Source organism: Lagopus leucura, unplaced genomic scaffold (assembly GCF_019238085.1).
Source record: "Lagopus leucura isolate 7727_CA_CO unplaced genomic scaffold, USGS_WTPT01 Super-Scaffold_100029, whole genome shotgun sequence".
NCBI lineage: Eukaryota > Metazoa > Chordata > Aves > Galliformes > Phasianidae > Lagopus > Lagopus leucura.
In genome coordinates this window covers 4,295,647-4,321,669 of record NW_024962280.1, presented here as the reverse complement: position 1 = coordinate 4,321,669, position 26,023 = coordinate 4,295,647, and the positions used below count along the sequence as shown (strand labels likewise).

Genomic DNA, 26,023 nt, shown 5'->3' with positions numbered 1-26,023 from the left:
TGTATTTAATTGGAACTCATGAGGTTAGACCCTCTTGGAAGTTGTCCATCAGTGCCTCCATCAGTGTAAGCTATGGACTGTGACTGTGCCTACAGACTTGGTAAATTTCAAGCCTTGTTTTGTTTTGTTTGTTTTTAAACATAAAACCTCAATCTGAATAATCCCTGAAGGAATGAAAATGTCCAGCTCTGAGCCCTGCCTCCGCACCTCACTTCTACCCCTCAAGCCAGTAGTGCTGGCCATGGTGCAGTCGCTGTTTTCTGCCCATACATGCATGTTGTGTGCATGTTCATTAAAAGTTACACCAGAAACAGCTGTCTTCTGCCCAGCCCTCTTGCATGGCTGCTGTTTTTCACCTTTTGGAGCTGTGCAGCCCGAATGTTGCTATGCTGCTGCCTCCACATCTCCTCCAGCTCAGGTTGCTTACTCTGCCTGATCTCTGGAGACCATCCACAACAGTGGAAATAGATGGTAAGTGTGAGGAGGTCTTTCCTTGATGTGTGGAGGTAGTTTTTATCTGCCAGTTGTAAATAAAGTGGCACAGTTTATATGGGGGTGAAGGGGGAAAACCGTTTCCATTCCATCAGTATGTAAATCTCCTGAAATTAATCACTGTGCTAAGGAAGAGGTGCACTTGAAAGTCGTCATTTCTGTGTTGCCAGGTCACACATAAGCTGCTGTCACACCCCAAACCCAGACTCTGAGCTGCTCTCTGCAAAGCAGGCCTGTCTGCCTCTAACTCACCCACAGCCACTGTGCATCCATCATTATATACATCAGCAGCAGCCTGTGCCTCAGCCTGTGAGCAAGGACACGATATTGATCCCTGTCTGATTTCTTCCTGCCTAAAATACAGATGGGGAGAATCCTGCCAGTTGTCCTGTGCATGCCTCCGGGAGAAGCTAACGTTAGGCATGAGTGTATGGGGCATGGAAGGAGCAGCAGCAGCCGTGGGATGTGGTGTTGGGGTGTGAAAGGCAGGGTGCTGAGCCTTGGCTGCGTGGTTTGTTCCCCACCCAGCCGGCTGCAGTCTGTCACAGCTCTGTTAAATAAGGGTTGCTGTCCCCTCTCCATGTTCCCTTTTGTCACTTAGAACTGCAGCGATGCAGTGACATCAATGGGCTGCCTGCTCTGTTCTCAGGAAAACAAGTGATATAAAATTAAGTTTGGTGTTTTGCATGTTAATGGCTTGTGATTTCTAACAGGATTACCTTACAAATGCAGTCCTGCAAAAATGAGGACCCCTCGTCTGCCCACATTCCCTCTCTGTGCTCCTTTGAGACGAACCTGTTGTGGGGCCAAGTGACAAGTGTCCCATGGGGTGAGGATGCTCAGCATGTAGGGGCCAGTCCTGGGAGAAGAAGCAAAACAGGCAAGGTTGGGTAACATCGATAAGTTTAATCAGACCTCAGTTACAGCTCTCCGCACGCCTGATTTTATTTTGTCATGGCAAATGGTTTGAGAGTGCAGAGAGCCATTTTCCCTTTGATCTGGAATGTTGCTTTTCAATGTTAATTCTCTGCGGTGCATGCCAGAAGTTCAAGGTTCTGTATTGGCAGTAAATTATGGATGATTGTAATCAGGCAGCCAGCACTGGGGAATCCAGATGCATCTTGTGTTGCTGAGAACCAGCGCTTCCTCCTGCAGTAGGTGAGCAAACAGCCTTCGCCGCCCTGTGCTCAGCTGATGAATCGCTGTGAATGCAGCAGGAGCTGTGCACTTTGTTCTGCTGCTGATAACCAGCTCTGCTACAGAAAGTCTATCAGATATTAATGGGTTCGTGCAAACACCACCCTCTTGCCATTAAGTGAGACTGGATTGCTTCATGCAGTCCCATCCTTCCCCCACACAGACTGTGGTGGCCCGTGGCAGGCGCTGGGCTTGCTGTGAGCAGCCCCAGTGTAACATCCTCTGTGTTATAATGCTGCCCCTGCAACGGGGATGGGCGGATGTGTTTCTGTTCGTGTGAGCGCACGTGTGGTTTTCAGCTCCAGCGTGCATGAAACCTTTTGTTACAGTTATTGCTTGCTTCCTTCAGCAGTGTCATTTCAGAGTATAGAAAGAGATAATTTGTTTAGCTCTGCTGAAAACACCGCTTTTCAGAATCCAAGGGCATTGCAAACGATGTGTATTCCTTTATAAACTAACAAAGAATCCAAAATTCCATTTTGGTGGCTGACACTTCCCCCTCGTTCCCCCGCCTTTTAAAAATTCTCTTTGCTCCTAATTTTGAAACTCAGCAGGAAAAAGCCTACTGCCAGCTGAGTCATGTGCTCGGTGCATGACAGAAGCGACTGTTTGGACCATGCCCTTAATCTGCTGGATGGAGCCTGTAGGATGCATTTGAGGCAGCAGAGCCTTTGCCGAGGAAGAGATCGCACAGCTTGGATGTAGTAAGATGTGCCTAATAACTGCTGTAGCATGCTACAGAAATACAAGAGATCAAAGCTTTGGAGGCATTTATTTTCATAATTTGTGGGTCAGATCCTTGCAGGACTAATTGGGTGCTGTTTGATGTCCAGGCAACAATAGAAATCTCCCCGTAAATCAGCAGAGGTTTGCCATTTTCTTTCTCTTCTGTACAAAAGCCTAAAAGCTTAATATGATTTTGAGATAAACTGGCAAAAGAGAAGTTGCAGATCTCCTTCCTGCTTGCTGCCATGCTTCTTAGAAGTATTGCACTGTGGGCCATGTGGCTGGTACAGCAAATGACTCAGATCACGTGTACCTGGTGCATAGACCTTCAAAACAGCCCCAAATTTCCAGATCAGACCTGTGCATTTATAGTTTATATCCAAGGCAGAAGTTTATTATGTTTGAAATGTGGTATATAAGGTTTTAGCTTGCACAGGCAGACTGAAAATGAGTGTGGAGCTGAGTTCTGTAGGCCAAAACCAGCCAGATTTGGGGTGAAGGAAGGGGCATGGGAAAAGGAGAAAGGATTTGTGGAGAAGTGGTTATAAAAAGTCACTGTCTCTACTAAAGCAAGGGAAATAAATTAGCTGTAAATCTTTCTTCTGTGGAGGCTGGCTGATGCTGAAGGCTAGCAGGTTACCCTAGAGGCGCAGGTATCCCTGTGCAGCCTGGTGATGGATGAGATGAGTGAGTTTTCCTGTTCTCTTCCATGCAATGAGAAAAGCAGAAAGGTACAGACCCTCTGGGTGTGCTGCTCGTCTGCAATCAAGGTTGCTGTTCCCATTGCTTTTGGGTGTTGCTTCATTTGCCATTAACCTGAACTTGCACATGAAAGCTTACTGCAAAAGAAGGGCATTGCATTGCACCTCTCTGTGTTGCATTTTCTGCTCCTCTACGGGCGTACCAAGGAGGCTTCTTTTGTGTGTTGGTGGATTCCTCCAATTGGGTGCATCTAGAAATATGGATATGCAGAAAATGGATGCGCTTTGAACTAAAACCTGAGGCCAAGGCAACAAAATTAAAAGGGCTTTAAGTGCATTTTCTGGCCACGCAGACAAGCTGTCTTTGCTGCAATAAATCTTCAGTGTTCATGTATTGATCAGTCTCAGTAAATACTGTGATGACTCTGTCCTTCCTATTTCTATTCTGCGGGGATCGGTATATTAGTTTCAAGAGGCTGTAATAGCTAAATGGGATTCCAGTAGTGAGAGAGGTTTTCAGATGGTTTCCAAAATGAATTTCAGCCACTGCGACTATCCCTGCTCCCTGTTAGAATGTTTGGCTGCTATAATTATCAACAGTGCTGTGCTGGTGACTGGGCTGGTAATGGCTGTGTTTTCTAATGGACAAAACTATGTTTTCTGAGCTAAGTGCCCCAAGTGGTCATGCCCATCCCAGGCAGGGATGCTGAGGGTTGTCCTCTCCTGATTTAGTGGTTGGGAATCTCTGTCTCCACAAGTCACCTGCTGGCATCTAAATTCAGTACTGGAAATACTCTACCATGAGTTGCATAAGTTTGCTCAATCCTCCCATTAAAATGTGGGGCTGCCTAGCTAACTGTAGTCTGAAAAGGACTCCCTTTCTACCTGTTCGGCTCATAGCTTGTCATAGCTTCTTACTCGTCGTGTGTGGATGGGCATAGTTCAGAGTGACTTTGTTTGCTGTGCTCTGCCCCTGCTCGTGGAGGCATTGACGTGGTGTGGCTGCCTGGTGGTGATTGTGTTTGAGCTCTGGACCAGCCCTGGGTTCTTGGAAAATCGACATTATAAAGTAGAAAAAGCAAAAAGGTGGAAGCAACAGCAATCTCTTAACACCAGATGGGCAGCACTGGGTGGAGGGATGGAGAACTGCTCGCTGTAGCCGTTCTGTGCCGTAGCTGAAAATGCATTTGCATGCCCAGTTTTTGTGACTGTACCGCAGTGGAATAGCTCCTCCAGACATAGGTTGGGCCATGAGGTGAAAATGCAAGCTTCTCATGAGAGAGTGGATGGGAAAGTAGGAGAGAGCAGATGTAAAATTAGCATAACAATGTACCCTTAGTTCAACTTGAAGGAAATAATTGAAGAGCCGCTGTCGCTTATGGTGATGACCTCTGCTGAGATGACTCACAGTGCAGTGTAATATGAGTCACTTGTTAATGGTGGCCTGTTAAAGGAGAAAGTGCCAAATCCCAGTAACTTATTTGTTGTGTGTTGTAAAAGCCGGAGCAAGGAAGAGTGTTCAGGATATTGCTGCTTAAAAACTGCCAACACTTAGAGCTCCAGAGAACCTTTAGAGGACCCTGACATGGAAAGGCAGAGGCCTGAGGAGGAACACTACTTTCACTTCTGTTTTAAAGAGCCTTCTGCCTTCCCTGCCTCCTGCATGAGTGTAGTATTGTCAGAGGGTGGGAGCCATGGCCACCTCTGCAGAATCTGCCTTGCGAAGGCTTGGGCTGGGGGGGCAGCCTGGCAGCATGGCCAAGGTGTGATGATGGAATAGGATGGTTGGAACAAAATCCACCACCATGAGGGAGAGGGGAAGCCAAGGGGTGACCTGTGGTTGCATCCTTGCCTGCAGCCAGGGCTTTGATGGGTGCAGTCTCCCTGTAAACTCACCTCTGACGTCTGCCGAGAAGGTGCAGGATGCATTTATGGTTGTGAACGATCTGGAGTGCTGCAGTAGCAACTGACTGAGTACCTGCCTGTTAATTATCTACCAGGCAACTTAATGGTTCTTCATGTTGGACTGTTGCTTTTCCTCAATAAATGAGGTTTTACGATCCATGGAAGAAAGAGAGAGCTTGACTATAAGGTGTTGTGGCCCTGGGCAGGAGCTCGCTGAGAAGCCATGAGTGGCTCAGGGGCTGGGCACAGCTCTGGAGGCTGTGCAGGCTCTGCCCTGTCCTCTTCATGTGGTGGGAGGACTGATTATTTTTATTTTTTCCTGAGCTTTCATTTCTGGTAAACCTGCTGATCTCCTGTCCCACACTTCTGACTCCTGCTTTGCAGTCTCTCTTGCCCTCTGCACCAGGCTGGCTGGCACAGGCTGCTGGAGCAGCTCCTGCTGGTCCTACCGCAGATGGGGAGGTGGTGGTGAAGGGCTGTGGAGGAAGGCTGAGGCCTTGAGACAGGAAGGGCTGGGCCTGAAGGAGGAAAGCTTTGTACCCAGGGCTTGCTGTCAAGACAGTCTGAGTATTTCAGAAGCAGCCGAAGGACGCTGAATGTGCCGGTGGTTGTGTTGCAAAAAACTGTGGAATAGTGCCTTAGCAACAGAACTGCCTGGTAGAAAGAGGAACATTTCATTATGAAAAGAAGCTGGCAATGCAGTGGGACCCAAGGCTACCTATAAATCTTCCTTTTGTCTTAGTCCTTTGAGAACAGGCATCCTCTTCTTTACCAGAGTCCCACTGTTAGCCTGCTGCTCTTGGGAGCCGTTGTCACGCCTCTGTTACCATCCTTGTCAACCTCAATGTCAGAAGGACCCACTGTAAGGAGGCTTTTTGGTAGAGCAGATGAGTGCTGTCTCTTCCCTTGAAGCGAACTTCAGACTGGTTCGTGGACCTGCTGATGTCCCGAGAAAAGACCTGAGCACGGGGTTTATCCTGTGATTCAGGCTGTTCACAGCTGGGGCTGGTAATGGTCAGATGGGCAGAGCTCACTGCTGCTGAACTTCAAAACTGCTGGCCAGACTCACTGGAGTGTATACAAAGTCACTTCAAAGGGCAGGATGCCTTGTAGTTGGGTAGACTGTCATGTCCTCTTCCCCCATACATCAAAATTAAGCAGTGTAGTGAATGAAGATGTGGCACATGTTCAAAGCCAGGGTCACTTTGCCGAGAGCCTTGCACGTGAAGTTGTGGTTTTACTTGTGCCATTTCATGTGATCTCTTCCATGCAGTTGGTTTAAAGCAAAGTGCCTGCATGAGTGCTGGCCAGCAGAGAAAGTGTCCTCAGGAGAAGATGCAAGAGCCCTGCTCATTATCAGAACCAAGAAACACTGCTCCAAGCTAATCTGACTGCCTAAAAATAGCACTACTAGTAGGGGGAGGGATTGTCTTCTGTGTGCATTTGCCCTTGATTTTCCTGACATTTTGCTGCTCTATATTATGTGTTTTGTAGGGGAGACTGTGTGTCCTGGTCACACTGGAGCAATTCACATGAGCACGTGCTCGTGTCAGAAAGCATTGGGGAGGAAGGCCTAGGAGTTTGTTCAGGGTTTAGTAGTTAACTCTCACAGTGCAGCTGTATTTAGGTTTATTTCCTCATTCTCCTGCCCCTGTCAGGTTCACAGACTCTCTTGGTGTGATCTTGAAGCCCCCCCAGGGGTGGAGCTGGAAGCAAGGCTGTGGGGTGGGCTGGACCCTGGGTGCAGCAAGGTGATGGGAGCAGGATCATCCACTGTGTGTGCATGTGCACCTCACTGTGGTGCTTCCTCAGCTGGAGGCTGCAGCATCTGCTCTGCAGATAAAAATAAAAAAAAATAAATATATCACTCAGGAAATTTAATTACTCTGTAACTGTTCTTGAGCATTTAAAACCCAAGTTTATCACAACCTTGTGATATCTGCATTTACGTTCTTTTTTGGGTTATGCAAGCAGCTCACCTTGTGATTATAAAATACTGATGTGTGCTTTCTAATACTCACCCTCTATTTCTCAACGACTCCATAAAACCTCTTCTGCTTTCCATTAATTGTGGAACAAGAAGACATTTTTCTCTTCTCTTAAAAGGAGTTTAGCCCTCTTCTTATGTTTTCTCCAAGTTCTGCTCCTCAGAGACGGTGCTGATCCATGAGTTGGACTGGAGCAAACATACCTCCTGTCCTTTGCTATGCTGTACACCACTTGGATCCGTCTTGGAGCAAAGGTCTTACCGCACTGGGAAAGTCCCAGCTCGTGCAGTGCTGTTGCTGGCACTGATGCTGGTGGCGTGATCTGCTTGCAATGTTAGCTGAGGCAAGTGGGAAAAGTGGGAAGGGGGCAGGACGGGGTGACTTCCTTTCCTCCCTGGAAGATCTGAAATATTACTTTGCTTGATGTTGTTTTCCAAATGGAAGCTTCTATTAAAAGCAGAAGAAGCCCTTTCTGCATCCTCCCAGAAGGGCTGGGAGAGCCCCACAAAGGCTGTGGCACCGGGGCAAAGCAGAGCAGGACCTGCTGTGTAAGAGAAGCCCCGTGAGCTGCTCTTCGACTGTGGGAACATGCTGGGTCTGCATTTACCTCATCTCCACATCCAGCTGTTGTGGGATAGTAGTGCTGGTGGGTTTTTTTTCTTCTTTTTTTCCCCTTGCTTTCTTGTAGATAGAAGGAATGTAAAATTCTCCCAAAGCACAGATGGGGAATGCAATGCCTGAGCACACTGAAGGGGGTGAATTCAGCCTCAGCGGCCAGTGCTGCTGCTCCTCTCTTTCATACTTGGATTAAAACACATCCGGAGGTGCATAACTCTTTGCAGATGCTAATGAGGAGTTTACAGATAAGATCCCCTGTGAGGAAAGGAATGCTCAGATAGTCTTACAGCATGGGAAATCAAGGTGAGGGTTCAGGCATCTTGTCTGCATTCACTGCAGGCATTGTGGCCGTGGCAGAGTTGGGAGTAGAAGTCAAACCTTCTGGCCTCTCAGACTGTGCTTTAGTCATTAAACTATGCTCTCCTAAGATTAGATAAGGTGTGCTTTCTGTGCTAGCAAAGCTTGATGAGCAAATTCCTTTCAATAAAAGCTTTTTGTTGTACATTTGCCAACGCAGAATAAGGTTTGGGATACCAGGGAAGGGAAATAACGTGCAGTTGTCAATTTTCAGGAAGGAAATCGATCAGATGAGGAGATAACCAACAGGTTATGAATTTGTGACTGAGATCTGTGCACCAAGACAGGCAGCCGCCAGTCACGCAGGGAAATGGAAGACCAGTGTTGTGACTGGTCCTCAGTGATGGGACAGCCCTCTTCATCTCTTCCTGTCTTAGAGTAGCTGATGTGGGAAACCCACGATGCAGTCCTGTTGTCAGCAGCCTACCACCGGTTTTAGTATCACTGACAATCTGGAGCTCTGATGAAATGTGGCACAGGGGTTTGCCAGGGGCCTCAATCGATGCTGTTGCTAACAGGGTTTTGCCTCAGTATCGGGTTTCTGGTGGATCCAGTTGCAGAGATCTGATATAATTTTCTTACAGTGTGAAATGTGCTAGCTTGGTGCTTGCTGTCACCCAGACCCAGAGCAGCAATTCATTCCTGGCTTCAAGATGCTTTCAGTCTGTGCAAACACTGGAAGCTGGACTGGTTTCCCAGCAGAATGAAATACTCCTTTCCAATACATCAGGTCTTCAGAGGAGAGAAGGATTACAAGGGCATCTTGATCTCACGGTAATTTGTCTTCGTAGCTGTAGCCTGGGGCTGAGCAGCAGTCTGGAGCTGAGCTTTGCTGGGTCAGGTGAAGTGACATGGGTGGGTCTGCAGATAGCTCTGCTGGGATTTAGGGGGGCCCTGCAGAGCATGGGGTCACGGTTGAGTTGAACAAGTCTCCAGCAGTCCCTCATCTGTCTCCAGGGTCAGCAAGCAAAGATAAAACCATCCCAGGCTTGGAAAGCACGGAAAGCAGTTCATGGGCTCAAGGATAAAACACGGATAGAGTGGCTGAAAGGTGCAGGGATGGCGTGTTGGGCACTAACGTACATGAGATATTTTGTTTTGTTTCCCAAGATGGAGCGCTTCCCAAGAGGCTGCTGCTCTTGCGTGGATTTGATTTCTGGTTATGCACGCCCTAATCTGGCTCTGTAACCATTAGTTCTTCATCTTGCCCTCATGGAAAGCTGTGAGTTCTTTCATCTGATAAGACATTTCTTATCAGCTCTCACGTTTATAATGTAGTCTTAGAATTTTTCTGGGAGCTATAAAAGGATGGAGCCTGGGAATTGGGGTTAAGAAATTGTACCTCTTTGCAGAGACTGATGAGATTCAAATAGAAAGTATGAATCTCTCCACATGTCAAGCCAGTTCTTGATTGTGTATCATGTCTAGGGAAAAGCACATTTTCCAAGACTTGCTTTCCTTCCTTACTTTGTGCAATGTCATCAGAATGCTCCTTTTGGCCTTTAAACCTGTTACTCTGCTTGTGAAATACCCAGAAACAGTCAGGCTGAGTTTGCACTGCTGTCCATGGGCTGCACTCCTTCCATGTGGCTCTGGTCTTGTTGTGCTTGGAAGGGCATAGAGCCTTTTTGAGCTTGCAGGCTCCTGGTTTCTCCTAACGGTAAGCAGGTGAATGACTTTGGTGCTGCTTATTGGAGCCAGCTGAGGAGAGGTCCCTGCTCACTCTCCTTGCTTGGCACGTTGTACCGGTTGGGCTCCGGTCTGAATAACAGGAAATCATCATGACTAACGTTGTGCTGGTAGAAGAATTAATAGAGGTGAGTAATAGCACAAGATACATGGAAATCAACATTTCTCTCCTTGGAGGCTGTAGATGTAATCCGCTTAGTATTCTGTGGAACACAAGATTAATTTTCTTCAGGATAATATATGGGAGAGCTTTTCTTTGGAGCGCGCTGGCTGAGGCATTGCTGCATTGCTGCAGCTGAGGGCAGGGAGTCAGAGAGGGAAGGATGCTGGCTGCTTGTGGAGGAGCCAGGGATGGTGAAGGCTGGCCAGAGGAGATCCAGCCCATCTCTGCACTGCTCTCCTGAGCACCTGGGGACAGGGCCGGTGCCTGCAGCAAATGGGAGCAGCCCCAGCCCTGCACTTGTCCTCCTCCGCAGCGTACCTGTGCTGTGCTCTGTGCTCGCTGAGCTTTACAGAGGTTCCTTTAAAACGATGATGAACCAAAACACCCGTTCTTCTTCTTTCACAGGATGGAAAGAATGCAGCCACTTGCCAAGCGTAAAGAGGAGTAGATATAGCAGAAATAAATAAATCAAACTGATTTATTTTAAGTTGATTAATCTGATGTGTTCGTATTTTTCTAAAATAAAATCCAGCCCTGGAGGTTTTAGCAAATCAAATAACAACAATGGCAATTAATTTAGCAGCAGTTACAAATGGTTCCCATCCCTGCACCGCGTGACTCATATCTCTGTGTATGGGCCAAATCCTTCTTGGGGCTGTGGAGTTCCCCCGTTGTGGAGCTGCGGGCTGGGAGCTGCAGGCTGGGCGCACAGTGCCTGCAGGAGGGCTTGGCTGCTGCTGGCTGATATTGTGCTGTTGGGAGCCCAACCGCTATGCACCTCCCTGCTCTGTTTTCCTACCACGTGCGGGTCTTCAGCAGGCTGCCACCTGTGGTCTTGCAGGGCTTGCTTTGCTGCTGTGTGAGTTGTGATGGTGCCAGTCTGCTTGTATGAACTGATAAGGCTGGAGTCCTAGCAAAGAGCGTGTTGCTAGCAGAGGACAGATAATGTTGTGTCTTGCTGCAGGGAACAGAGCAAGCAGAGAGCTCTGAAGGCAGGGAGGTGTCACGGGGCTGTAATTTGATGGGAGCTGAACGGATCCCGTGAGGCAGGAGGTTGGATGCACAGAGCGTCATGGTGACTTGCAGAGCAAAACCAGAACCACTTCCTCCAATGCATGAGAAAGGTCCCTCTGTTTTGCCTTGGTGTGAAGCACCACTGTGGTACGCATGGTGTGAAGCACCACTGTGGTATGCATCACGCAAGCTAAGCTACATAATCCCTGCCCTCAGCTGGGACATGGAAACTGAAGAGCAGCTCCCTAAATTTACCAGAGTGTTTTACAATGCAAGCCACCAAGAAGCAAGACATACAGAAGTTTTTCTATGGGGTGTACTTTATGGCCTGGCAAAAAATTATTACAGATCATTTCAGCGAGTGTGGATTGTCTCTGACCTAGAGCAGTTCTTCTGGCATGCAACTGGCAGGGTGTTGATTTTTCTGCTGGAGGACCATTCGCTTCCCCCAGTGTGAGTGAAGGACTGTCAGCATCCAACCTTATGGCTCCTGGTGTCTGGCTTTCCTCAAGGCAGCCTGTGAAATGTAGAGAAGGGTGCGAAGTCTTCCCTCCCCCTTCCCCATACCTTGTTTGCTCTTGGATGAGAAAGATGTTTCCTGATACGAGATACAGAAATTAACATACACTTCAATTATATATACATATTTTTTTTTTTTTTGCAACTTTGTTTTGCCAGGACAATTGTATGGAGGATGTGTTCACAATGCAGATTTTGGGGAGCTGGTTGGGTATAGTTCTGCTTTTTGCAGTCTGTTGGCTGCATCTTGCAGAATTCTGCAACTGGTGTAATGCTGACTGATTTGATGTGGTTTGCTCCCTGCATTATCCTTTTTTGGAGCTATTGCTGCTGGAGGGTTACCTGATTCCCCCCCCCAGCTCACCAGCCCTCACAGAGCCAAACATAAGGAACTGATGTGAAGTAACGGCTGGGAGCAAACCCTTGGAAAAGTGCTACAACAGCAGCTATCTCCATCACCAGGTGATGGGTGAAAACTGGGCTGGTGTGCCAGCCTTGTCCGAAAGCAGCAATGAGGTGATGTTTTCCAGACATGTATACAGGGACTCTGCCTTATTTTCGACAACATATTAAAAGGACTGCGGCCTTCATTTTGGGGAGTCCCTGGGGGGGTGGTGAACAGGTGGTGTTCCACCTGTGGTTGCAGCACATGGAGGATGAGTTGTCCACTCATGTCTCTCTCAAGTCTAATGTTTAGTTTATGCTCCCAGTACCTCCAAAAGGTGTTAAGAGTTTTTTTTGCCTTGCTTCTAAGTGCCTGTTTGGAAGCAAAGTGTTCTTCCACCCTTTGGCGTTTTTATGGCCATCAATCTGGCTGTGAGGAAGGAGCAAGGCTGCCTTCATTGGTAAGGGCAATCAAACACCTGAGCTTGGCAGCCTCCACTGAAGGCTGCAGAGGCTGCAGTGTCCATCTTGGAAAGGTGCAACTGGCAGTGAGCTGTCACCCCTACAGACATCCGTGGGCCTGGGACCTGCAGTGTGGGGTGCTGAGTTTTTTGCCTGCATGTTGGAGAGGGCTCTCTGCTTTTGGTGCTGAGCTTGGCAGTGACCTTGCTTTCAGAGCATGCCTCCAGGAGTGGTGTGTGAAGAGGCTGTAGTTCCTGAAGCAGCTGCTTGGGTAAGTAATTAAACCAGCTCCTCTGAGAACCCATAAACCTTTGCATTAACTAGTAGGTAGCAATATCAGCTTGATGCAAACATTTGCTGGCAGAGGAGAGACTTTATTTCTCAGAGAGACAAGATCTAAACATTCAGGAATGCTATCTTATTGGTCTGCAATGGCAGATGAGTGACTTCCAGTGTGGAGAGTGTCCAGCTGCTGTGCTCTAATTGATGTCTCGTGTCCTGAGAAGAGTGGCACAATACTAGTAGTGACTTAGATCTTCTGGGGACTATAGATATGATTTATAATTGGCTCTGTAGCTTTTTTAGACACTGAGCTTAACCAAGCCTTTTATATATTGTCCTGTTGAGGTTGTGTGCTTGAATTAGATGTGCATTGAAGTGGCTGGCTGTGCTGGGGCTGTATTCATCTGACGTGGGGCTCATTCAGCACTGCTGCTTTTGCTGGTCCTTCTGCACTGATTGACTACCAGCTCTCCTAGGTGAACAGTCTTCTGTGAAATGGAATGAGTGTTTATCGTGACTGCAAGTGATTGTGGAGGCCTTTCTGGGGATCTCTGGGATGTCCTGTATGACTTATACAATATATGATTTCATCTTAAATTTGGGGAAGCCAGCCTTTTGAATGAGGAGTAAGCAGAAATTCCTCGCCTCAGGGGTTACTGAATATATCAGTCAGCAGCTTCTTACCATAGTAAGACTTGAGGAAGTTAGGTGGTGCTTCAAGTCAGAACCTGTTGACTCTTGCTTAAGGTGCATGAGGACTGGATGGAGGTACCTTGTTGGTATTGATGTGTGGCTCAGGCTCTTGAGGGGGTAAAGAGGCTTGGATCCTCCTTGTTCTGGGTTCTGTACGTGTGCATCTTGTGGATGTTTTTTCTTATACTAGGGTTCTCCAGTGTGCTCTCGAAGGGTTAGCTTTTATGTATGTCAGTGGGATCATTAGCTGAAGTGGTGCAAAAACATTCTCTTGGTTTGGTATGTGTGTCTTTCTAGGCTTGTATGTTCCTTATTAAGACAATAAAGAACAACTTATTGACTTAAGCATCCCTGTGTTTTGTGTTTTGTATTTATAGAAGTTGTACAGACTAGCTGCTTTTCCTTTTGACGTAATAGGAAGGAGAACCTCAGTCAGAAGAACTCTGACTTTTGTGTGGGCAGATGCTAGTCTGTAAGCAGGAAATGTGGCATAGATCAATATATTGCAGCTTCAGTGGTTTGGCCCAGTGGGACTGAAAGGAGGGTTATGCGTGTGTATTTTGCTGTCCTTCCTTCAGTGGGGTTGTTGGTTATGCCTGTGGCCTGTAGCTACAAATTCACACTTACATCTTCAGTTGAACAGGTAGCAGTTGGAGTGACTCAGCTTTACTGATTGAAAAGCCCAGTGTGGTCATTAGTTCTTATTTGATTCCACTTTTGCCAGCTATTGGCCAGTCTTAATGATTTGGAAGGGGAGGAAGTGCACAGGTAGTGGCTGGTGCTAAGCAAGAAGCTGGGGAAAGGAATGGGGGAGGCCTGGGGGAGCTGGGGGGGGGGGATTTAAATGGGTAAAGGCCTGAAGTGACTCTCAGCAAGGGCTGGAGGAAGGGCTCCCTTGGAAATGCTGAAGAAGAACAGTTCAAATATAATTGTTAATAGGCTTCTCTCAGCTGTCAAGTGGAGAAATCTGTCTCCTGTTGATAGCTTAGCCTTGACAAGAGTTTTTCTTATGCTCTATAGGAATGTTGTTTCTTGACTAACATCTTCATTTAAGATGTGGAGCTGGGTGTTTGGGGGTGAGGGAGGACAAACTACTTCTTCAGAATGAAAACAAAACCCTCAGTAAGCTCCTTATTTCTCTTCCAAGCAGAGCAGCTTGTATTGCTTGAGTAGGCAGGCGGTGCAGTGGTAGATGGCATTGATGGTAGCTTGTTTTGTGAGGCTCTGGATGGGTGGGCGAAGGAGGGGAGAAGTACCAAAGCTAGGAGAAGATGTGAGACTAAGCAGTCTGAGAGGACTGAATAACACCTAGTATCCAGCATGGCTCTGCTTAAATACAAATACTTGGGTTATAACCAAAGGAAAACAGCTCAGAAATACCTGTGCAGCCTGTTGAGGTTTTTTTGCACTGCTTTTACTGTTGTGCAGCCTTAAAGGTATGTCTGTGCAATGGGAAGTGCTCAAAGCTCAGAACGGTAATGTCCCCAACCTTTTTTTCTATAGCTTGATCAATATTTTGTTGGCTTGGCCTTTGCCGTCCTGCTTTGCTTGCTGTTGTCTGCAGCTATATTAGCAATCCTCCCCTGGCTCGTGCAGTCCATCTTTGTATTACTCACAGGGTTGTTAACGAGAAGAGCCTTGGAGATGGAGACAACTGGTTTATGATTAAAAAGCAACTGTGTCTTCAAGTACTCTTCAAAGCTCTCAATTTTCCTCTAAACTGCGTGCCATTTGGGGTAGCTTCCCTAGGGGGAGCGGGACCTTGTTCTGTCAAATCATACGAGTGCTTCGATTCCTGCTGTAGAAGCCAACATAAAAAGTACGGTAAAATGAGTGAGTTAATGTGTTTTCAGAGGGAACAGCAGCCGACTTTTTAGAGCTTGAGATTTCTCAGGTCTTAACGCTTGGCAGATGCGTATGGCCTATGACGACTTGGCTGCCTTAAGTGTGGCTTCCCAGAGCATGGCCCAGCCGGGACGTTTGGCCTTGGGAAATGAAATCTGGGCAGGTATTTAGCATGGGGGGTGAAAACTTGTTCCTTTGTTTCTTGTCCTCGTTACTCATAGAGATGTTTTTGCATACTCAGAAATGCATTACCCATATGACAATTTCACGTATCAAATTGCGTCGCTGAAGGGCTTTTCTGGCTCTCATGTGTTCCTGTGAAAGTGTTTTTTCATACTGTAAATTAACAAGCTTCCTCTCCTGGTTGGAGCCCGGTGGGGTCAGAAGCAGTGATGTTCGCCAGGCGGCTGTGTTGGTGCTTCCCAGGGCTGAAATGCCTCCTTGTGACAGTGGAACTTGTCTGAGCACAGACACCTGCTCACAGAAGGAGCTCCCCTGGTCTTGAGGGGCAGCAAGCAAGCTGCTTTATAAACCCATCTTTGGATCCTGAATGTGCCTGATCAGTTTAATAGCATCTCCTGCTGAGGGTGTTTTATTAGGGAGCTGTAAGGCAGAGGCTCGGAGCGTCGTGCTGTTTGGGAATGTCAGTTGCACGGGCTTTATTTGTAGTGGAGATGAAAAACCTCTCCTAGTGCCACAGAGCTGCTGCAGCTCCCGGTGCCTGGGGACGCTCGTCACGCACTGACCCGTAACGCTGTGCTGCTTTCCATTGCACTGAGCGTTTTGTTTCTCTAGGGTTATAACATTTGTTTAATGACTGGTTATCTCCGTGATTTTTGGCTGGAAGTTGTCATTAGCTGTTCAGAATTGGGAGAATAAGTGCACAATGATTACAGAGGCTCTGATCTCTCATTTTCCTTCCTGTGCCTTCACGGCAATAGAAGTTTAATTGGCATGTCCCTCAATTCCCCCCATCCCCCAGCATCTCTCCACTGTTTCCTCATATAACCCTTTCTGTTAAATACCTTCAGTGTATGCTGGAAGGGAGAAAAGTGAGGCTCCCACAAGGAGAAGGGGCAAGCTGGGGATACAACCTGCACAGAAATGCTTCCATCCTTCCTCTCATGTTTGTGGGCATCCACCCGGCAGTATTCAGGAACAGATCACGGTCGATCTGCTAACTCGCTGATCTCCAGGTGAGCCCTGCAGTCCTTAGCTGCCTCCTCGTGCAGAGTGTTTGGCTCCTTTGCATACGGGGCTCGTTGGGACGTGAAGGTGTAGACAGAGCCGAGCTGCTTCATGCAGTCCTGCAGGTCTGTGCTGTGCTGAGCGGAGCCATTTTAACGAGGCGAGCGCTCCTGCTGTGAGCCCAGCTGCTGCTTGCTTCAGCTGATAAGTGCTTCAAAAAGGATGTGCGTGCTGGTGCTGGAGTTTGGACGCGTTCTGCTTTATCATCTCTGTGCAGAAGTCCCTTTTCTGGCAATGCAACAGTTTTAAATACACAGTTTATTGAAATACAGTGAACAGTTTTCCATGCTGTTACTGCAGATGAACGTGCTCTTGCCTTGCTTTGTGTCTCACTCCGTTCTGCCACATAGATCTTGATATCACCTACTTTTATGGGAGTTAGCTCAGGAGAATTCCCCTCTGGAACACTTCATCCTGTCCTGATGCAGCTGTAGAAGCAGAGCCAGATGTGACACAGGAGTGTTTGGGTGTCAGCCTGCCCTGCCCAGAGCTCTGTGCAGCCTATAGCACCAGTGCTGCTGTGTGCCTGTTTCCTTTCCTATTGCAGCTGAGGCATTGGGCTGGGCCCTCAGTTACCTTGCAGAGAGCCTGAGAACTGAGCTCGCCTCTGGCCAGGATGTGCAGCTTTACCAGCACAATGCCAGGCAGTTTCCATTTGCAGTGCTTTGAATGAGTGTTCTGTGTGCAGAGCACCTGTGCTGTGCAGTGCTCAAAGCACAGCCCTATCCAGTGCTGGTTTTGCCCCTGCCTCTCTGCTCTGATCCTTTGTTATGGAGCCAAGGAGGGGGAAGGAGGACCTGTCTGCTGCTGTATGTATCTCTCAGCAGAGCCTGGTGGTGCTACCATAATGCAGACGGTTTTCTGCATGATGCTCATGTAAAGCTGAAAATTATCCCTGGGTGTATCTTAAATGCTGGTTCTTTTCCCTGGTTTTCAAAAGCATGACCTCTTCCAGTTTCTCTAAACAGACAAATCAATTGTATGTTTTTCCTTTTATTTGTTTTATGTTCAGTTTAAACAACAACAGCAAAAAAGCAAGAGTCTGTGTGAAGCCATGGAAACAGGCTCGTGGCAGCGTGCAGGGGTGGTCCTGCAGCCCCTTGGAGGGTAGGAGCATGGAGCCTGGGGCTGCTGCCAGCACCAGCGTGGTATCTGCAGCACGGGCTATATTTGGTCTGGGATTACTCCTGCCTGGCCTGGATTGGTCCCCAGCCAGGGCTCTGTGCTCTGTTTCTTTCCCTTGCTAAGCTAAAAGCCCCCATTCAGCATGCTGTCCTGTTTTCCTCCCTCTGCACTCATCAGCTGGGGCTCTCCAGGAGTGATTGGGTCCCCAGGTCCCAAGGACAGTGCCCAGCAGCCATTGAGATGCAAAGCTCATCTCCTGTTCAGTGGAAAGAAGGATTTCTCCCTGCCCCATCCTCTGCAGTGTGTATTCTTGGAAGGCTCTTAGCAACACGCTGCTGCTGGGCACTGTTTGGAGCAGAGCTATCCCTTCGAGAGCCCATTGCATGGGAAAAAGCCACACGAAGGAGGGACTGCATTGCTGGGAGGAGCAAGCACGCTCTCCTCTGCGTTCCCTACGTGTTGCTAGGGCTGTGCTGAAATTCTGCCGCTCCCTGCAGCAGAAATGCTGCTCGTTACCTTGGCAATGCCCCTGAAAAACACAAGGAATTAGCGAGGTGGGAGGATGGCCACGATGTGTGTGCCTTCACCTGGCTCCTGGGGTCTGCAGCCGCACGGTGAGCGGGCACAGATGGACCTGGGGCTGCCCCATGGCTGGCATCCATGTGTGACTGACCCACAGATAGGGGTACTTGTGGGTCTGGGGAGCTGTGGAAAGAGGTCGGAAAACATAACATGGAAAATGGGTCTCTTTATCAGAACTGGCCAGCTGCTTCCCTGGATGTGCTTCTCCAAGTCTCCCAATGATCTGCCCTAGGCACAGCTTTCTTCTCTCTTAATCTCCTAGTGAATATTCAAAAATAGATATACTTGTAACACTTGAAAAGCCTCTTTCAGAGTTGTTTCAGCACTGCAGAGAATAACCCTAAGGAAAGAAACTCAAAAAATAAACAGCAGCTGCTGTCATTTCCCCTCCCGCCTCCTTTCTCACCCATTTTGTTAAAACTCGGTGCACTATTGCTTCCCTTTCCCATCTGTTTTTGGGGAGAACTGCACTCGGTCAGCTCCAGGTGGTGGATAGCACTTTTGGGCTCCAGCTGGACCACTTTTGTTGGGTTTTCCCCATACTGCTCCGTTTGCCCAGGCTGTGCTCAGGAGCTACGAGTGTTCAGTCCTGCAGTTTGGGGAGTTGGGCATATGGGAAGAGGTGGGCAAAAGCATGGAGTGGTGTTCCTGAAACTGTGCAGCTGGGGGGAAGGTGGATTAATTCACTGGTGCTGTTATTACGTGTTGAACCTTGCTTGTCAGCTGCTCGCTAAGACCCAGTGTTGGACTTCTGGAGCCCTAAGTCATTCGGAGTTGATCCAGGCTTTGTGGCGAGTGAAATCTGTGAAATCTCTATTTCCATGATCCGGTGTTGTGATGGAGGGCTTCGCTTTGCTGTCTTCCAGGAGGGCTGGTCCTCCTTCTGCTGGAAGAGCTGGTCATCTACCAGTGTTCCCATGGCCAACCCCAGCCCTCATTTTCCTTCCTCCTCAAACACAGCTTGGTGCAGGGATGGCTCGGCTGTACGGGGTGGGTTAACAACACCCTGCTCAATGTTACTGCAGTGCTGCTAATCCCTGTGCTGTCAGAAAACCTTAAACCACTCGAAACATTTGTCAGAAAAATGTTGATCTCTTAGTAGAGTGCTTACTTTTGAACAAGTCAAAGTATGGCTTATTAAACGTTCCTTCTTTCTTTTCTCCTAGGATCCTGCAGGAATCTTTGAGTTGGTGGAGCTTGTTGGCAATGGCACGTATGGGCAGGTGTATAAGGTAAGGCTACACTGATGTCTGAAGCGGGCTCCTTGGCCATGTGTTGAACATGGAGCATCTCAGTGCATCAGGCTGGTGAGGTTCCACCACATTCAGGCCTATCTAGAACCCCTGCTGGACTTTGGCTTTTTGGTTGTGTGCTCAAGTACCGTGCGTCTCGTGGAGCTCCTGATAGCTCTGAAACTGCTGCTAGGAAAAAAAAAGAATTGCTTTCTCTTTTTTTTTTTTTCCTTCCCTCTCCCCCCAATTGATTATGTGATGAGGAGGGAATGAAGAGTCTGTGGTATAATAGATAATTCTGGGTCTCTTCTGAAGAGCTGTATTATGGCCACAGGAGCCTGCCAAAGGGCCTGCTGCAGCCTGCTGCCCTGCCTGTATCACGGGGCTAGCACTCAGGTGAGTTGCTGCAAACCTGCTGCTCAGAAGGCTTGCTTTAGAACCTCTGCAAATGTCAGTAAACAGTGCTCCAAAGGGGAGTGTAAAGGAGAACAGAATTATGAACACATGCATGAGCTTCTTTACAAATGTTTTGGAGAGTCCATCTTTTTCTGAAGTACCTCACCTGCCCCAGCACCTCCCAGCTTGAAGGACTTCCAGAATTTGTCATCTTGATGGTATTCTATTGTGGATGATGTATATGAGATTGGGAAGGGTTGAATTATTTTTAAGTCTGGGCTTACCTACACTTAACGTATGGCGTAAGGAAGTTTCATGTCACTTTTGCATGGTGGATTTTGCCAAGTGTTTTGGATCTGCTGGCAGACAGTAACTCCATGGGCTCCATTCTCCAAAGATTTCTGTAATGTGGGCATTGATCTGTGTGTATGTGCGTGTGTGTTCACACAGAGAGCCCATTTGCCTGCCGTGCCCATGTTCCCTTTTGACAATAGAAATGAGTACATTCAAGCACTCTCACTGGGTCAGTGTGAAAGCACTTGCCTGTTGAGCAGTGAAAGACAGTGAGCTGACCCTAATGAAGAGAAGAAGGGTGCTTGGAAAGCTACCTGTCAGGAGATATTTGTTCTGAATCCTGGTTTCCCCATCCTCACACCGCCGTAGGCTAATTCCATCAATTCCACAATAGAAGAATTGAAGTGAACCGAGGATGAACTGAAACTTCTGGAGTTGTGAACGGGTGAATTTTTCAAACTGGAATAAGTTTAAAACCAAAGCAAACAGAACTTTTCTCCAAACCCCTTCTTATCAAGGTTACATTCCAGGAGCCTTCCCCTCGGCGTTGTGCTGCTGTTGTTTTTCTCTGGGAGGACGATGGTGTCTGTGTTCCCATTGTTCTCACTGCAGGAGTTGGTCTCAGAGCTGTTTTTCTTTTCAGCCGCTCAAATAATGGTAGAGGGTGACCTAATTTTAACTTGTGCATATTTCTAACAATCAGTGGAAACTATGCACCTTTAACGGCCTTTTGAAAGCGTCGTGTTTTTGTGGAAAGCTGAAAAGGGAAATAAACTATCTGATGCTCTGCTCTTTGCACAGCTCCGCTGTGCGTGCTTCCTGTTGCAGTGTTTGACTTTTTCCAGTGTGCCTATGTGAGATCTTAAAGTGGGGGAAGAACCATGCAGAAGCGTTCAGCTGTAGCACTTGGGGAGGGAATATATTCTGAACGCTTTGGTGTTTCTTTTTTTCCCCTCTATATGAGGCAAATCCTTCCTCCTACTGTCTTTAACTAGCTGGAACAGTCAGATTGTGCTCGGCGCGATCCACTCACTGGTGGTGCCAGACAGGATGGTGATGGGGAGGGGGAAAGCTGCGTCCAAACCCAGTTAGTAAGTATTGAGGTATGAATTCAGGCTAAGGCTGAGCTCAGAGTTCTCTGAAATTGAAGTCTTGGAGTAATATCCACTTTATAAACAAAAGGAGACTTTGATATAAAGCACACATAACTGTTTATGGTGTCCCACCCTAAAACCTAGTACAGAAATAAGATCTCTGCGATTCTTTTCCTCCAGATACCACCGCTGTATTTATCTCTTAAAGCAAAACAAATGGAACAGCTTTCGAGACACTTAGACCTTCTGGCTCCCTTGTAAAACAAAACAAAACAAAAAAACCAACAAAAAAATACCAAACCACTTCTGAGGTCACACTTACCTGGGAGTTGTATCTGCTGTAACCAGATGCTGTAACTGGACGATTGTTTCACAGCTGTTTTAAACCCTTCTCAGTCAGATCTGGGGTTTTCCCACCTCTCTGTAGATGTATGTTTGCCTCTGGTCACGTTACAGATGTGGAAAAAGCAGCTCGCTGCAATGCTCGCTCTGCTGTGAGGAAAGCAGCTCTGCCTTGGGGACAGCAGCAAGGTGTTGGCTCCAGGCAGCGAGAGCACCTTGCAGGATTGTGCTTGTGGTGGAGGTGTCCTCAGCCAGCCTGCCTGCCCGGGAGCCAGAGCCCAGCTCTGGGCAGCATGGCATGGAATCCTCCTATTTGCATTGATAAAATGTGTGATTATAGCCTTCTGATGGCAGAGTGATAGCATGGGTCCTGAGAAATGACTCTTAGGAGAGCAGCAAGAACAGCTGGGGAGCAGCAGCACAAGAGGCTGCTCTGAAGAACTGCATTTTGGTTTGCTTTGTTTCCTTCCTCTGCTCCACCAGCCCTCGCTGCTCCTTCTGTGCAGGGTGGCCATGATTTCTGAGGGAGGTGAGGAAAGCCATAGCAGGGTACTTCTCATAGCAGCAGCCTGGCCCAGGAATGCCATGGGAGAGACTTCAGAGCCACGAGTGTTTCACAACTTGTGGTTTGCTGTAGGCCCCTTACAGTGTCAAGCTGAAGCATCTTTTTTCCCTTGGATCACGTGAGGCAGGCACAGTGCACCAGGCTACTAATCTCTCAGACTATTAATTAATTTGAGACGTTGCCTCTAGAATATCCGGGATGGTAATTCCGTATGGTGCCTGCTGATGGATGACTTCCAACTGTCACATCCTGTGGGCAGCTTAGAGGTCAATGCTAGTAAAGCTGTTTGGAGTCCCCAATGTTTGATGCATGGGAGAGGCTGCAGGGCCCTCAGGCTGGAGCATGAGGCGGTCATTACATTATGGGGCTATTAGGTAGCCAAGCAGGATTTTGGATTTTCGAGCAAGCTTTTCTTTGCTTGGGACTGCAAGGGAAGAGAGAGAAAGCTTTCTTTGCTGACTGCTTCACACTCCCTTGTGAGTAGTTTCATTTTTGTTGTATGGAGAGATGGTGCTGGGTTCTGCCCTTGATTGAACTGGAAGCATTGCTTTATTTCCTAGTAACCCTGCATCTAATGGCCCAGACTGTGAACTGTATTTGTTACAAGGCTGAGAGCTCCAGTGTAAGCATGGCTGCACTATGGGATTTTTGTGCTGGGTTTTTTTTGTTAATGTTTAGAGATATGGCTAATGGGAACAGTGCACGTTGGATATAGGGGATGAAGCCATTGCCTCACTGTTTTTTAGCACGTAGATGATGACTGGAAGCAAAATGGTAGACACAGAAGTTGCTGAAAGTTTTGATAAGGCTTTAGAGTATTATTAGAGAAGGCTTATTGTATTGCAGAGTATTATTACCATCTATCTCCAGTTTGCGTTAGATAGCAAACAAAAAGTCTTTAAATACAGTGCATACTTAGATTGCCTGGGTAAAACACATTGTCAGGGCTGCAGCTGCTAGCCCCACTGAGCATGAAAACAAAACCAGGTTACTCAGAAGCACCATCCAGGCTGCTCAAAACCAGGGGAAAATAGCACTTGTTGTGCACGTTACTAATGAAGCTGTCCCCCCCATGGTGTTAGGCACTTGTTTTGTTGGCTGTGGGAGGCTGGGAGCAAACCCGTGCACAACACAATGGGTGGTGAAGCAGTGGCACAGGTTGCACAGAGAGGTGGTGGATGCCCCATCCCAGAGGATGTTCAAGGTCAGGCTGGACAGGGCTCTGAGATCCTGATGGAGCTGTGATATCCCTGTTTGGTGCAGAGCGGTTGGACCCTGTAGCCTTTGAAGGTCCCTTGCAACTCACATGATTCTATTATGCTGTGATTCTGCGATCACTTGACTGATGCAAGTCTTCTCAGTACTAAAAGAAATTGGAAAGTAGGTCAGGTGGTAACATCAACATTCTCATCTCACATAGTTTCCCAGCGTTGAGCAGGGAGATAAATGATGCCAAGATTATATGCTTGCGTGCTGCTTCCCCACCCCAGCAGGACAACGCTCAGCAGTGTGCTGCTGGCTTTGAGATTCTGCTCTCATTTACAGCGTTAGCAAAGCTTAATCTTACAAAGTGCAGGATTCAGTGCTCTGGGCCGACCCCATAGCCACACAGTAACTATTGATTGTTTAATTAGCTGGTAAATGCCACATAATCACTACGCCGTTACACAGGATCATTCTGCACTATGTTCTGCTTATGTTAACATAAGCACATGGGACGTGTGTGCTGCTGGTCCCTGAGCGTGTTCCTCTGCTGTCATGGGAGTGGTGTTGGGGTGTCACCAGCCACCAGGTGAAGAGAATGACACTGTTTTTCCAATTGCTCTCCACTGTGCTGTGTTCTGTATGTCTGGGGTACGGCATATGGGGAAAAATGATTTGGAAATGTAGGGGTTGGCAGCCCTGCCTCTGGCAGGGGGTTTGGAATTTAGATAGTCTTTGGGGTCCCTTCCAACCTAAGCCATTCTATGGTTCTGTGAAATGTATCCCAAAGTCTGCTGTTGGGACTTTGTGTTTGTTACCCAGCTCAGGTCTGTCTGAAGCCAGTACCAGTTCACCTGGAGGCAAACCCCCAGGAGGTGAAGATGTTGAGGGGTGTGGGAATGAGAAAGCAAATGAAGAATCTGAAATTCCAGCAGCCACCTGTGGCTGCCTCCTGGTGATGGCATCCCTGAGTCTGCAGGTGCAGAATGAACCTGGATAATGCAGTCCTGCCATCCCTGGTGCTGTTCACCTGCTTCCTTAGCAGCCAGCACCTTGGCCTGTGTCCTGCTGCTGGATAGGTAGCGGGAAGTATGCTAAAGATAGGGAAATATTTCTTTGTTTTATGTTTATTTTCAGTGGGAGGTGTGAGAGAATAACTCCTGCGCAGGCTTGTGCCATGTTCAGCCTGCCCATGGTCTGGCTCAGCCCTGGTGGGAACAGAGACTCTGCGGGTTCCCAGGTCATTATTAGCAGTTCAAATAATTAGCTTGAGTCAAGAATGACATTAATTGTTTTTAATAATTGGTTGTTTTATTGTCTCTCTTTCTGAAAGACTGATGGTCAATAGTTTGATAATTAATCACTGTTGCTTTTAGCCCAGTGGAAGAAGTTACCATGCTGCATGAAATTATTATTTCCCGCAGATTGTTGCTGTAAAGAATTAATCTTAGCTGTGTACACACAGCCATTGTAGCTGGAGGCTGACTGCTGTGCCTTGCTAGAAGCCCTGCTGCCTGCAGGGCCTGTGTGCTGCTGCTGCCCCGACCCATCTCAGCGCCTGTCACCATCTCTGACCAGCCTTTGCATTTGGAGGGGCATCTTAAGCATTTCACTTCTCCTTCCTTCTTGCTGGTTTATACAATGGACTGAGTGTTCCTCGAGCCAGGTATGTTCTTCTAGTGCCATATCCATGGCTGTGGGTCACTTTCAGTTTCCAGTTTGTTCTTCGGAGGTCACATTTGCTGCATGGCACAGCAGGCTGCAGGCGTAACCTCATGGACGTACGCATGTATCCACGGCACGGTCTGATGGATGCTGCATGCTGCGGCCCTCTGCCTGGCTCCCTCCCCTGCGTTCTGGATAATACAAATGCAAGGTGGGGTTGGTGTGAGGGATGCTGCCCCACGAGGTACCCCTGGGTCCTCAAGGTCGCTCGAGGGCTGTGTGAATGTGAGTGGATTTATGAGACTTACAAGCTGCTTTATAATCCTTCCGTATCAGCAGGCCAGCATTACGCACTGAGCCATTGCTTCTGCCAGGCCGGCCCCCTGTGTCGTGCGGAGCTGCACCCAGCAGGTTTGTGCTGCTGGCGGGGCTGCTGGTTTGCAGGCTTGTTCTGTACGTTTGTATCGCTTCTCAGTGGGGCATGGCAGGGCTGGGCCGGCATGCTGCTGCACCACAGCGCACACTGGCTCTATCAGAGGGAGAGCTGGCGACCTCAGCTTATCAGATTCCTTGTGATGTTAGCTTATCTCTAGAGGAGAACATCTTTCCCTTGCTGACTCAAATGCGGCGTGTGTTTGTGTGTTTCTGAAATGTGGACTTGTTGTGTTGGGTTCGCAAGGAAGTCTGAACTGGAAAATGATGTTTCATGTAAAAAAAAAAATTAAAAAGAAAAAAAAAAGAGCTTTGTTACCAGAGCAACTGGTACACGGTGTGCTGCTTGGTTCTCTGAACACACAGAGCACCCTCAGCCCGCCCTCCCCCCAAGAAGCCAGCCCACACACACCTACGTGCCAATATGTCACACTCACTTCTCTGCCTGCTGAATAATGCAAGGGAAAGGTGCTTTTTACATTTCAGCCCTACGGAGCACGGATTACAAAAGGTGATTAAAAATGTTCCTGAATTAATTTCTCATCTCCCTTTTAATCTTGATTCCCTCGCCCCCTCTGCAGCCTGCAGTGGGAAGGGCAGCTGGGGGCTGGAGCTGCCCCCTGTCTCTGCAGGGACGCCTGGGCAAGCTCCTTGCATTGCTGCGTGCTCTGCTTCTGCAAACACTGCGCAGTCCTGCAAGACAAAATATCTGCAGTGGCACAGGGGGAAGACAGCTGCCTTTGGAAATGCTGAACAAAGCCAACAGCGTGCTGCAGAGGGCAGGGATGTGGTGGTTGGTATGGCAGTGCT

The 26,023-nt window shown here is 48.0% G+C and overlaps 1 protein-coding gene across 4 annotated transcripts in view; it reads left to right on the top strand.

Annotated features, from left to right (window-relative positions):
- TNIK (TRAF2 and NCK interacting kinase) overlaps positions 1–26,023 on the top strand; it is a 138,413-nt gene that overhangs the window by 4,125 nt on the left and 108,265 nt on the right. For all 4 annotated transcript variants that reach the window (XM_042881358.1, XM_042881359.1, XM_042881360.1 and 1 more), the window contains exon 2: positions 19,157–19,222. In XM_042881358.1, coding sequence (XP_042737292.1) covers positions 19,157–19,222 — 66 coding nt within the window. The remainder of the gene's footprint in view (positions 1–19,156; positions 19,223–26,023) is intronic.